This window comes from Taudactylus pleione, unplaced genomic scaffold (genome assembly GCF_031769625.1).
Source record: "Taudactylus pleione unplaced genomic scaffold, aTauple2 ptg000473l, whole genome shotgun sequence".
Taxonomy (NCBI): domain Eukaryota; kingdom Metazoa; phylum Chordata; class Amphibia; order Anura; family Myobatrachidae; genus Taudactylus; species Taudactylus pleione.
Genome location: NW_028284875.1, coordinates 10,278,808 through 10,293,539, shown reverse-complemented (window position 1 = coordinate 10,293,539; position 14,732 = coordinate 10,278,808). Strand labels below are relative to the sequence as shown.

Sequence of the window (14,732 nt, the reverse complement as noted above, 5' to 3'; positions counted from 1 at the left end):
ATCAGATCCTTATCCCTTTGGCACAGTGCTATATGGTGGTTTCTCGGCAACGGGGATTATCTGAAGAAACTGATCCACCCTGGGTAGATAGTGTCTTCAGTCGGTATTCACTATTCATGTAGGAGATCACATGGTCTGAAAGATGCCTGGTATGGGTGGAGAAGACAGGAAGCAGGATCTCCTCCACAGTAAGGCACTCCTCCTGCAGTTAATACACCGTCTGGACCCTGGATGATTAGTCCTGCGAGTGCCACTATCGGATTTGGAATGATTATAAATATACACTCACATACATATATATGACTATACTTATCTGGCCTGAGAGAGACCCTTGCTACACTTTTTGGGTGGACCACCTAAAGAGGATGACTTTGAGTGTGGGGGTGGGTGGGGTATATCGGGGTTCCGCACAGGGGGGGTTGGGGGTGCCACTAGAGGGGGGGTCAGAAATTGCCACGAGAGAGGGGGGACAGGGGTGCCATGAGAGGGGGGTCAGGGGTGCAGTGAAAGGGGGAGGGAGTGCTGTGAGGGGGTGAGGGGAAGAGTGTCAGACTGTCAGACATACTACAGGTAGTTGAACAACATGCCGATGGTGGGAGAGGAGAGGAACAGGAAGCAGGAGGGGTGAGAACGGGTTGCTGTCGATGCTGGAGCCGGGTGATGGCTGGGATGCGGACTCAGGAGGAGGTACACCAGCCCCTGCATGTCACTGTGTCACCGGTGTTTGACTTGGGGGAAGGAAGGGTGATGGTGGGAGGAGCTTCTGCTGGACGGCTGCTGCTGCTGTAAGATTCCTGTCTACAGCAGCACAGCAGTTTAAAAAGTATTGATATATGTTGCGGCCCCATTTTTTTTCTGTCCCTGAATACTCGGGGTCCGCCGTGACCCACGGGTCCCGGTACTGGTGTCCCCTTTGTCTCCCCCTTTTCCCGGGCCTGTGAACAGAGACATAGTGACTGCATACCATTACAATGTATAGGGAGAAAGCTATGGGGACAGTTTTTGCAATCCTTTACAGAGGGAATGAAGCAGCTGTTTTTGGAGGATTGACCACATTTTTAGGATAAATAGGGCCCTAAGAATTTAAAGGTTACCTGACAATCAGACATCCACCAGTTTGTATAGCTTGATACAAATGCTCATAAAGGCTAGCAAGTCCAGTAAAATCTTTCGATGACAGAATTTGCTCCCACTGGTGCTGTATCAGGATGTAGTTGTCATCCCGGCAGTCATGATGCTGGTGCTGGCATCCCGACTGTAAGTATTAGAGTTAGGGGGAGGGTTAGGGTTAGGCTGTGGGATGGGGAGGGGGGGGTTAGGGGTTAGTGTTAGTATACTTACGTGGTTGTGTCGGGATTCTGACTATCGGGATGCCAGTGGTATTCTGACCACAGGAATCCCGTACCCAACTCTGCTGTAACCACTACCTGTCCTCAATGACATTTATACCCCTTTCCACCTAAATTCCAGGTCTGACCCGGAGTTGGAACAAAGTTCCTATCCGGATCAGACCCGGAATTTTGCCAGCGCCTCGGATATTCCCGTGTCAGCGCCGTCACACCACAGTCGGGTCTGCATAGACCCGGCTTTTGTGGAATGAAAGTGGTCGCTTGGAGATGACATCATCTCCAAGCGCCACTGAAGCCGGTCCAATCGGCCGGCTAGCAGCGCACTCCAGGTCATCGTGACCCGGAGTGCGCTGTTCTCTCTACGCCCGTGTTAAACCCTGCTAGTTACCTGGGTTAGATTGCCGGGTCACTCGACCCGGCGATCCAACCCTCTCCCCTTTTACACCAGGGAGCTGCCCGGGCTAACCCTTCAAAAACCCGGGTTTTAGCTCCGATGTAAAAGGGGTATTACACAGAGAAGCAGCTTTCTTCAATCACTGGCAGCAGCAGACTAATAAGAAACTGCTGAGACTTATATTCTCCCTGGTTGTTAATGGTGAGAGAGTCAATGGCCATAATGTGAGCGTAAACTCTCACACTTTTTAAATTCAGCCAATTTAATAGAGTCCGAGAACATACAAACTCGTGTGTTTTTTAGAGTCTAAAAACTTTAAACTCTCATCCAGATGTTTTCCCACTTTGCGTAGGGCATCGCAGTGGCTAATTTATGCACGCCCCTGTAACGGCATTCAAACGCACTGGCACGCTTGTGTTTCGCCGACCACCCCCCCCAAATGGTGCTTTCTGTCAATCACTCTGCGATGGGTCTGCGTTGTCACTGTGATCGTAGTCCCAATCGCAGTGTAGTGTTTGCGCACGCCACTGCGAGGCATGCGCAGTATGCAACAATCGGACGATTGCCTGCGTAATCGCAATAACGATCCTTGCTGAATCACATGTTAATGTACATGGGGTTAGAACAGTATATAAAATAATACATTTCTCACAACACTGTAACGTTTTATGTAGGTTTCTATTATTCTTTATATAACCTATTTTCATGGCCCCGCCAGGACAGTAATAGTACTGAGAGTGATATAAGCAGTGCCTGAATAGGTGTTACATATTTTTGCTTCTAAACAAGAGAAATCCTTTGATAACTTCCACCTGTTGTCGGTTTCATCTACTTTGCAAGAAATAAGTTTACCTTTGACTATCATGACAAAGAGATAAATCTTTTTTTTTTGGCTTTGTTTTATTTTGCAGCAGCAGTGTCTTAAGATTTCTCGTTTTTATGTATTTTATCTTCAAGCCTTAACAAGATGCAGATGCAATCTGCCTTTTTTCTTCCAAATGATGCAGTGTTTGAACTTGTTTCCTACCATAATAAAGCTGTATATCATGATGTGGTAGGTTTCATACAAAATACATTTATTTTTAAAGAAACACTAGCACAAAACAGGTTTGTATTAATTGATTTGAAATAAATGACTATTTTATGCAGCAGTGTGCTTGTAGGAGTCGGTCATCTGTTTCTTCCTGTACCGTGTAATATATGATAATGTGTGTTTTTTTAGTTTTTACTATGATTTTTTGTACCTTGTCACTTCACAATGTTTACTACGTTTTCTTTGTGGCTGGAATATTACAAGCTCATTTTAAGTAGTGATCATTTGTGTTTCTTTTGCCTTTATTCATTTTATATGTATTTAATTTTTAGACATATTTTCAAAATTGCTAACGTCACGACTCTGCACTACTGGCTGATTAGCTTATCCAGATGGGTCATACAAGACCAAAGGGTTTATTAACGACACACCTGACACTTCTGATTGTGTTCATGCCCGATATTTAAAAGTGCTATGCTTTTACTAGCAAGACACGTCTTTGCCCTTTTAAATATTGGGCATAAACACGCTCAGAAGCACCAGGGAGTTTTGCTGAGAGAGGGAGAGGTACTCTTTACCCGGGTCAGATAGAGTGAGGACCTGTCTCCCCAGCCAACACATACTGCTGTATGCTGGGCTGCCGAGGGTCCAGGGAGGCTGCTGTCACTGAGCAGTAGAGGGCAGGTAAGAGGTTTTAAGGGGAGGGGGGGCCGCACTGATCTACCCCACCCACCCTGGAACTGCCCCTGGATGGGTTAACAAATACGCCCCCCTCTCTAGTACTTTAAAAAAAAAAAATTTTGGAGGGCGCCTGGCCATGCCCCCTCTCCATTACCTAGGCCTGTCTCTGCTCTTGATGGTCCTGGCACTAGGTTTAATGACCCGATGCTTCGGAAATAAGCCGTCAATTTTCTAGTTTGTAGTAAAAGACCATCTAGTTTGTAGTAAAAGACCATCATGTAAGTTGCTTTTTTCCTTGCATGATTACTACTATACAGAAGGATTAAAGGCACATTTAGTGGTACAGAAGATGGTTTTGTGGGCCCAAGCCATACAGTAATTAAATATAAAAATAAAATGTGAATAAAAAAATACAAGTAATGTTATCCATGGGCCTGATTCAGATTTGGAAATAGAGCAAGATAGAGCAAGTAACTGTGGACCTGGACAAACCAGGTGTAAGAGGTGTAAATACATATTTTTTTTTTACTTGCATGGTAAATTCTGGCTGCTTTTGCATGTAACCCACAAATGCTAGACAGCTTTATTTTTACACCGCAATGAATGTTTTGGTTTGGACACAACCCTCCCAAACCTAAATCTTTCTGTTCATTTTATATCTTCCCCACCTTCAGTGCAGCATGGTTTTGACCAAGATGCACAGTTACTTGTTTTTAATTTATTTTTTAACACTTTTATAGCTTTTTTTCACACAGAAGCATGCACGAATCTCACTGATCTGTGCATGCTTCTATGTAACTCACACCTTGTAATGAAAGTCGCATGCCAGGCAAATTCGGACCCTTAAACTCGCACCCTATTAATTTGTTTAGAGACAAACTTGCACCATCCAAATGTGCGAGAAGGTGCGAGTTTGACCCGCAATAAAAACTTGCACGCTAATACACCTCGCTCTTAGGAGCTGATTGGTTGGTACTTTATGTCCATCCATTTTATCTCTCTCCAAGTCTAATGGAGCATACACATGGTCAGATTTTTCTTCAGATCTGAACGATAACGATTTAAAAAATCGTTCAATAGTTCATATCTGAAGGAAAATCTGACATATCTGACATATCTGTCAGATGAACGATTTGAACGATGCGCGGTCAATGGTCAGATAACGATATCTGACATCTAATGTGTTTGCAGTCAGACTTGGACGATTCCATTCATTTTAATGCAGTCAAAAATTGTTCAAATAATTCAAATCTTTGGTAAAATCGTTCAAATCGTTCAATTGTTCATCTGACAGATCTGACAAATCTGACCGTGTGTATGCTCCATTAGGGCTTGATTCAGAGTTGTGAACAAATCATGTTGCAATGCAAGGAGTCCAAATACATAAAAAGAATTTACATGCAGGGTAAATACTGGCTGCTGTGCATGTAGCCCACAAATGCTGGACAGCTTTATTTTTATACTGCAATTTAGATTTGTTTGGACACACCCCTCCCAAATCTAAATCTTTCTGAACATTTTAAATCTGCCCCTACTACAGTGTAACATGGTTTTACCAAGATGCACAATTACTTGCTCTATCTTAAGCCGGGTACACACCTGACAGATATATCTGCATATGAGGTTTGTTCATACACACTGAACAACCATCATCTGTCATCTGGCTGCAGGTCCCGCTGGCCACGGGTTGCGCTACGCCCCCTCCCTGTGGCCTCTGCTACAATTGCATGGGCGGTCGGAAGACCACCCGTCTAGGCCGGCTCTAGGGGTGTTCGACCAGTGCGGTCGAACAGGGGCGCCACCCATAGAGGCTGCACCCCTCCCCAACATCCCGATTTCAGCGAGACACACGGCTGGTACAGTGCAACTGCGAATGGCTCATTAAATCAGTTATGGTTCCTTTCCTGTCCCGCTGTTCCACACGTGGGCCGAAGTGGCCCGCAGGTGGTGAAATCGGGAGGTTGGGGACCCCCACCGCCACAGCTGTGCGGCGGTGCCGGACCCCGGAGTCTGAATGGATGCTGCGCGCATGCGAGCGGCATCCATTCAGTGATGGGAGAGGGCTGGGGGAAGCCCAGCTAGTGAGGCTCCCCCCAGCCTAACGTTATTTAGAGGCATGCCATGCAGGCACACCTCCAAATAATGTCACATAGGGGCGTGACCTATGGTAATTAGGCCACAACACCATTTTTGGTCACACGCGACAAAGCCGTGCGTGATGTGATGGCGCACTTTGAAGAGCTGGCACAGGGTTCTCCGAACCCTGGAGCCGGCCCTGCACCCGTACACACAGCACGATGGACAGATATATCTGCATATATATTTGCCATCGGTTGCGCAGCACAGCCGACGCGATATGTCTGTGTACAACGTCGCTGGTACACACTGGCCGACGGACACCCGATATATTGGCCGAACAATTGATCAGTCAATATATCTGCCAGTGTGTACCGAGCATAGCTCTATTCCCAAACCTGAATCAGGCCCTGTGTACTGTAAATCCACAATTATTCAGGGCCAATCATCATGATTAGCTAAATGAGCTAAGTACTGTAAAAAAGCGATAACTACAGTATGCAGAATCTCTTTTTTACTATGGTTGACTAACCAAGGGCCTGATTCAGACCCACTCGCGAGCGGCTGTCCGCTCGCAAGTGGGTCGGTGGTGTGCACTGCGCATGCGCACGACGGAGGGAGCTCCGTTGTGCGCATGCGCGAGACGCGACGAGCGAAGGACTTTCCTTCGCTCGTTGTGTCTGATCAAAGGGGGCGTGCTGTCGATGTTGATTGACAGCACGCCCCCTTTGGTGGGCGTGTTGGGGGCGTGCCTCCCAGACGGGGGCGTTCCAAAGGGAACGCCTACCGTCAGAAGCCGGCCCCACTGACATCACTAGTGATGTCAGTGGGAGTGATTTTGGCTCTGATAGAGTTTCTCAACCGCAGGCTCCGGCTCGCAGTGGCGATGGTCGCGATGGTCAAGACCATCGCGACCATCAACCTGCACGCTCGTATAGGCTGTGGGTGGTGACCCACAGCTATACGAGCGTCCAGGAGGACGCTCCATTTTTATGGAGGACGGCTCTCATTCAGAGCGAGCGCTCGGCTCAGAGCGTCCGGATCTGAATGAGGGCCCAATTTCGAATGATTCTAAATACATAAGACAGCAATTACATTTTCCAGTATGATTAAGATACCTTTTTTCTTAATACAGAAATTATGCTTCTTGTATCCCTGGTTTACCACAGACCTCCTTCAAACATCTATTCATATTTTAAATTCGTATATAGTAAATAAGAGCAGTAGAACATAAAAACCTTCCCATGGAACAGCACAATGTGAAAACAATTATGCAGTAATACCTAAATGGTTCATACAGAGTTTTTCTACTGACTATAAGACATCAGTTATAAGCACGTGTTTTCCATCGTGATCCCTTAATTCAGAAATGCAGTTTATAGACTAATGGGTAACTTGTCCTGTACTGTACAGTTCAGCTTTTCATGTTGACACAATGATGCCCCTTTTACACCAACTTTTATAATCCCGGGTTTTTGAACATGAAAGTGGCATCAACCCGGGATTTTGGTCAGTGCAAACAGATCCACTCGGGTTCGGGGACCCAGGGATTCAACTCTGGTAGCTTGCAGGGTTGGCCACGGGTTGTTCCTGTGTCACCCTGCAGTGTAAACGGCGCGATCTGAGTAACAAGACCTGGATCATGCCATGTGCTACCCAATTGGCCATTTTCAGTGGCACTTGGAGATTACATAAGAGATTACATAATCTCCAAGCGACCCGGGCATACCCCGTGTTGGCGCCGCAGTCGGTAAGTCTCTGTCCCAGGTCTGATCCGGTTTGGAAACATGTTCCAAATCCCGGTTCAGACCTGGGACTTCAGTGTAAAAGAGGTGTAATTTACATTGCATTTCAACTGGTATACTATTAATATACTCATTTTCAATTGCCTGTGCATGCTGTAAAATGACTTAAACAGAGGCTGAGAGACACAGGTGTGTGGCTGTTTACTCATTCAAATTATATTGCTCATTAATTTAGCATGACATGTGCTGCTGTTTAAACAAGCATTTAGTAATTTCTTTATGCCCATATAAATGGCAAGCAAACTTTCCATTCTACCTTCCAAATTAAAAGGAGCTGCAATATATTTCAGCCGCCTTGAACAGTAAAAGGAATGCACTCAACTTTTATCGTGTGTCTGCTTTATTTTAGAATGTGCACTAATATTTTTTAATAAAGCACACCGATTGGAAAGAACACTTCCATGGTGTAGTTTTCAGACATAGAGGCAGCGGATACTTAAGTACCAGAGCAATTCAATATTGCGACAGTGCGGGTACAGCTGCTATGAAAAACAGCTGTCCCTGCAATCGGTGTCACTGCTAGAGTAGCAGTAGCAGTGATACTTTCCGGTGCCTGTCCGGCAGTGCATGTATGCGCACAGTTAAAAGTTGCGCTGTGCAGCAATAGTGAAGGGATCCCTCTCCGCAACACTGGACTTTTTTTTCAGAAGGCATTGGCTCGGAGAACCTTCGGAAGCTGAATATTTGACGGACTCTACTAATGAATGGGCCCATTTCTGTCACGTGTCACGGGCCCTTAGGTGCTAATGAAAAGGCCCATAATAGAATATGAAGTTTTTTTAAATTGTGTTACTAATTTTTGGACTTAAATAAATAATAAAAAATTCATATATAAATAAAACATAATCAGTTATTACAAAAGTATATCAGAATTGATAAAAATGTAAAATGAAAAATACAATTTATAGCAAATATGAAAATTTCCTGGAGCAAGCTCTTTGTGTGTTGTGAGTGCTGCAGCACCCCAACTATTTGTGCTGCCGAAACCACTATATATATACTGTGTGCAAGGCATTCTTTATATGGGGTGATAATTTGAGCACCCCCAATCATTTTTAAACTGTTGGTTGCTATGTTTAATCTACCCATACTTACCGACATTCTTGTAGCCCCTTCCAGGAGTGGGCTGTCAGTTCGGTGCAGCAGGGAGGGTGGGGGCAGCTGAAGTGGGTGGAGTGGGGGCATATTAGTGAGATCGCATCATTGCGGCCTCGCCCCCCCGCCTTATAATGCCAATATTACCAGTATTACAAGCAGGGGCCGGAGCTATGTTGAAGCGATTCAGCGTGAATTGCGTCATCGCCACCTGAATCGCCCCCTATCACGTGCGGGGGCCAGCGGACAATGCGGGGGACTTGCCTACTCTTGCAGGGTGCCGGGAGCGGCACCCGATTTTCGAGAGGCTCCTACAGTCCCGGAAGAGTAGGCAAGTATGAATCTACCTATATAGGCAGCACAGGGTGTAGTGGTTAGCATTATGTTTATCAGTTTAGGGTCACAGATTTCTTTCTGAATACTCTATTTGTGGTTTGTATGTTCTCCCTGTGTATGCATAGTTTTCCTCTGGATGCTCCAGTTTCCTTACACACTCCAAATACATTCTTGTAAGTTAATTGGCTTCTAAAGAGTGTACCCTAGTGTGTGTCCGTATAGATTTTGAGTTCCACTGGGGCATGGAGTGTTGTTACTGTGTATAGAAATGTTTGTCATAACTATAGCACTGTTACTGCCTTCCTGGAACGTCTGGGAGAGTCCCAAATTATTGCCAGACCTCCCAGACTCACAGGGCAGTAAGCAATACTCCCTAGAAGCTATTCATTGGCCTGCAAAATAAGCACGCATTTGTAATAATGATGCACATCAGGTCACCAAGCTCAGCTGCCACACACTTGATTATGCAATTGTAACATTCAAGTCCCGCACTCGCAGACATTTCCAAATTACTTCCAGATGTTTATGAAATGTAGGTAATTATTAATTAAAGTATATAGTGGAAGAAGAGTCCAGCCCTGAGAAAGACTTAAATTTACAGGACAGCACCCTTGCCATGCCAGATACAACTTCGTCATCCCCATCCACCCCCATGATATTGAATAGTCACAATAATTTATAGTACTGTGACTGTCAATCAACATGGCTTTAGCATTATGAAGAGACAGGGGATGGTGGTTTGGCTCATCCATAGCTATCTGGCTTCACTGTGGTATAAGACTAGCAGGTACATAAAACTATATTCCATAGTAAAATGTGGGTGAGTCAGGCAGTTATGCGGGCAATACATCTACAGCTCGATTCTGTGTTCTTGTAATTGGCAATCAAAAACGTAGGTCGGAGGACATCGTTGTTTTGCGATCTGTCTGGGAATCTAAAAAATGAATGTTAAAAATCCCCGACTTGCCGATCATTTTCAGGTCAGAATCGGGTAATCAATACTGTCCAACATGTTAGATTTCTCTGATCCCCATACCTTGGCGTCAGCAGAACGGGGAATTGCCCTGATACAGGCTAGATGTATGGGCCCCAATTTATGAAATTGTCGCAAGTAAGGATAGAATGATAATAATATCTCCATAAGTCATGCAATGAAAGATATAAAGGAATGTATAAAGCTAAACTGCGTAAGCCACTCAATCAATATTAATGAAGGTGGGTTACTAAAACCATATTATTATTGCATTATAGAGAACTATTATTTGCTTACTAACTTATATGCTGTATGTTTTCTGTTTATCCACAGCAGCACTCCAGGAAACAAGGATAAATGAAGCATAGCAGCACATCTAAAATTCACATTTGAGAAGTTGATGCTCAGCTCGCCATATAGGCAGTGATACAAAAATAGTATTTGCACTTTGTACTTTAAATGTAAATTCACTTTGTAGAATTGTGATATTTAAGCAGACTTTTGAATCTGTGAAACATAATGAACTCATTTGAAATTATCACATACAATGTATGTGCCTTGCTCTCTGTTATAGATGTAAAAGTTTTGCATTTTTTAACCATGCTTTTTTTTCTAATTCTTTAGGTACATACTTACATTCATGTATTACTATGACTTGTTTTCTTTAGTACATCATATATTGCTTTTATTTTTTGTTACATGTTGTGATAGAATTTCTGTGAAACCAGTATTAGGCTTTTTTTAGTTATCCTTTTTATAACATGCTTGTATATTGATGCTTTTATTTCATCTATGTTCTCATTGTTCTGCTGAGCAAAACATTATATTTGTTTTTATGTTAATGTTATGACTGCTTTTTAATCACTACATCACTGAACAAATGATCATCAGGGCTTAGTACTCTTTTTTTGGTATCTACGGTTCCTCCAGCATCTGTTTGATTTGTTTATAGAAGTAATAACACAATTATATTGGGTCAGACTGCCAATAAGTGCCAAATTCACCCAAGCCTCTGGGCATGAAATCTTTGCCATACATTGGTAATAAAACAAAAATATTTGGTTTTAGTATTGTAAGGCTAATGAACTAGAAACAACAATAGCCAAACAAAAGCCGTCTGTCCAGTATTTTCTCTACACCTGGCTGAGAGCTGACATTCCCATTCACTCCTCCTCCTCCCAGTGCCCGAGGGTCAACATGTAGCAAAAGCTATCACCTGAACAAATTATGAACATTTGCCTTCAGGAGGAGCAGATAGTGTGTAACCATTGCCTTGGGCATACTCATTGCCATCTGGGAGCTGTTTTAACAGGCATTTATGCTTTCTACTCCATTCCTTTTGAGGTGCCTTAAGGAACAAAGTATTTACAGATGTGAACTTTATAGCTCAAGTGCATAAAAAATGTTTCAAGAGTTTGGACATCAATAAATTATATTCAGCTGCTGCAATGATCAATAACCCCAAACACAGATAACAGACACTAAAAAACTGCAGAGTTTTTACTTTTTATTTTAATATATTGAAAATGTTGAGAAAGACTCACATATGGCTTTCAGCAGCCAATAAATAGTAGTGCTAACTCTCTCTCATGTATTCATGACATGCAAAAACAAAAAACATACTTGCTTTTACAACAATATTCTTAGCTTTATGTACAATGTTTAAATATTGTATCAGTAACAGAAGAAGTGTAATGCAGATGCACATTTGTGGTGACATAATTCAATATAATCATGACATAATGTTCTTTATACAGGTACGCTTAACTTTGTAGGATTGCCAGGTCAGCCATTTAAAACGAAGCGCAAATTAAATATGCATTCTGCATGATTCTTATTGACAAGCTTATTTATTAAGCAATTTCATTAAAAAAAATTTTTTTGAACTTCTTGGATTGGGGGCATTTCTCCAACCTTTAACATAGGAAATATTAGTTCAGTACAAAATAGATTGCAGGAGCTGACGCAATCATTCTTGGTGGGGTCGGCAATACTGTTTAACAAACTCAGAAAGGCATAGCTTTATGCAGCTTTTCTCTGTTAGCTAACGTCGTGTACAAGGAAAGGCTCTGCCAGAGAAGTATCCCTCTCCGGAAGGACGGACACCCCTTCCCTTCCTCCCTTGCACAAACTGTCTTTGTGTATCGCTACGGCTATACTGAAACGCTTTGCTGGTACAGCATCAGTATCAGATGCACTGTCCCTGCTAGAGTTTTGGGAGAAATTGCAAATTTGCTCTGTAAATAACATCTCCTGTCCCCACTTTTCGGGGTAATTGGAGATGCTAAATCAGAGAAAATTTGTGAATATTAATAAATATACCCATAAGTTAATATATTTGTCTGAGCAGTGTATGCAGAGCAGGGCCGTTGAGACAACTGTGGGTCCCGAGTGATACTGAGGAGGCATGACTAAATCTGGGAGACGTGGCCTTACCCACTCCAAAAAAAAAGAAAAACATGTAAAACAACCCTCTGCAGTGCCGCACACCGCAATGCTGGACATTTGTCCTCCATAGCAACTGGCCCGGGCCACTGCCACCCCTCCAAAAGGCCTGGGTCTGGGTAATTAACACCCGCTGTCCAACCCTTTTGGCACCCCTGATGCTGAGCCTGCCAATATATTAACTTACATATATCTTAGGATATCTTATATGTAGTATACATATCAAGTACCATAAATACAGCGCTGTTTCTATGAGTGCAGGCTGTACGGTTCACAGGGGCGCCTGGCCACCAAAATGTGTGTCATGCAGCGGGTTTCCCCTGAAGTAATCTGCCAGTGGCAGCATCTTTTGGGTTTTATCTTCGGAGAGATAGTGCCGGTATAGGTGATAGCACAGACTGTGGCACTGTGCCAGAGCCATTTCTATCATCTATATGCTTGTATCAAACATTCCCTATGGGCTTGTTCAGCCTGGGACCCCATCAGCGGGTCCCCTGTAATTGTAACATTAATTGTGAACCGTATCTTGGATGAGATACTTGTCTAAACACATTAGCGACTACAGTAGCCATGCAGCATTTATTTAAACTAAGTGTACTTTATCTACTTAGAAATGGATGACATGGCAATCCTATTTTCTTGTATCTACTGTATATATCTTTTGTAGGTTTCACATTTATAGATTTTGTTCCCCACATTTCGGTAGCGTGTAATAAGAAAGTGGTAACATCTTTAATCAGTTAGTATTTGTAAGTGCCTTGAATGTAATGCCATACTACTGTTAGACTGTATGGAGAAAAACGATACTGTAGATAGAATCTGGAAACCGATTTTGTTTAAAAGAAACAGATATTGTTGTATTTTATAAAAGTAGTTTATACTTTCCAGTTTAATAATGTGTCATCTCTTTATTTCTGTTGTTATTGCTTTTACGTTTATTATGTTTGGTTCTATGTACAGTAAATTGTCTGTTTTAAAGAACTAATTAAAATTGCCTTTGCTGGCACCACACTGTTTAATAAAATACAATTATTCCGCATTTTTAAGTAGATACATATAAATATATATTACTAGCCACCCGCCCTGGCTTTGCACGGGAGCAATTTGGAATTTACGGGGATAGTCTTTTTTAACTAAGGTCTTATGAGATTGCCAACATTAGTTGTTTTTCCTCCTGATGTCAACACTAAAAGATTTAGTTTTGACATGCACATAAAGTTGTCCATAAGAAAAACAGTCTCCACTTAGGTCAACTCCAGCCATGTTACGTGTCTGTCCCTGTGCTTTATTTATTGTCATACCAAAGCAGACTCTTACTGGGAATTGGACTCATTTGAAATGAAAGATCATTTTTAGCATAAATGAAATAGGAACCTTAAAAAAATGGAAAAACAAAAATTTGGTATCAGTAAACAGTGCTTACATCAATTTTTCTAGAGAAACCGGATAATATGTATCAATCTCTACATGCTATAAAATAAAGTCCATTGTTGTGATATATCTTTAATGTTATAGGCAGCATAAGCGAGGAAAGAGCTTGGACGTCCGTATTTTCGTTGACTTGCTTCACTAAAATCATCCCTGCTCGGCTCCCTTTTGTCATACATTAGTGTTTCATACACCTAAACCTTCCTCAACAAATGCTCTATAGAATAGTGAAAACTGCATCAAAATTCGCCCAGTGGTTCTTGAGATTAGCCCGAACAAACAGACAGATGCCTGGAATTGTAATTTATACTATGATACTATGGACCTTGATTACCGCTGCTGCTACACTTCAGACTGCTACCATTGTTAGTGAAAGGCTTACTTGGCTGGCTGATGTGATGCTGTTTACTACTTTTTATGATGTAAGTTACTATGTGTGCTGCAATTAAATTGATTGGATTTTAAACTCACTACTGCGCACCGTCTGCTTTTCCTTTGACATATATCTATATATATATATATATCCATATATATATATATATATATATATATACAGGTTGAGTCTCCCATATCCAAAATGCTTGGGACCAAAGGTATTTTGGATATCGCAATATTCCGTATTTTGGAATATTTGTATACCATATTGAAGTGTCTTATAGGGCCCAAATCTAAACACAGAATGCATTTATGAATCATATACACCTTATACACACAGCCTGAAGATAATTTTATACAATATTTTCAATAATTTTGTGACTCAAACAAAGTTTGTGTATATACATGAAATTCATTTATGTTTCATATATACCTTATACACACAGCCTATAGGTCATTGTATACTTTATTTTTAATAATTGTGTGCCTTAATAAAGTTTGTGTACATTGAACCATCAAAAATCAAAAGTTTCACTATCTCGGTCATGCTAAAAATATTCCGTATTTCGGAATATTCCGTATTTTGGAATATTTGGATATGGGAGACTCAACCTGTGTATATATATATATATATATATATATATATGTATATATATATATATATGTGTGTGTGTATATATATATATATATATATATATATATATATATAAAAAGGTCTCTGCAGCTTTGCAGAAATACTGAA

General features: G+C 42.0%; 1 protein-coding gene across 1 annotated transcript in view; it reads left to right on the top strand.

Moving 5' to 3' along the window:
• The window catches only part of SMOC2 (SPARC related modular calcium binding 2), a 424,404-nt gene extending 410,340 nt beyond the window's left edge, over window positions 1-14,064 (top strand). Inside the window, exon 13 of the mRNA XM_088448976.1 lies at window positions 10,076-14,064. Within this exon, the coding sequence (XP_088305102.1) occupies window positions 10,076-10,099 (24 nt within the window). The 3' untranslated portion in view covers window positions 10,100-14,064. The remainder of the gene's footprint in view (window positions 1-10,075) is intronic.
• Window positions 14,065-14,732: the final 668 nt, after the last annotated feature.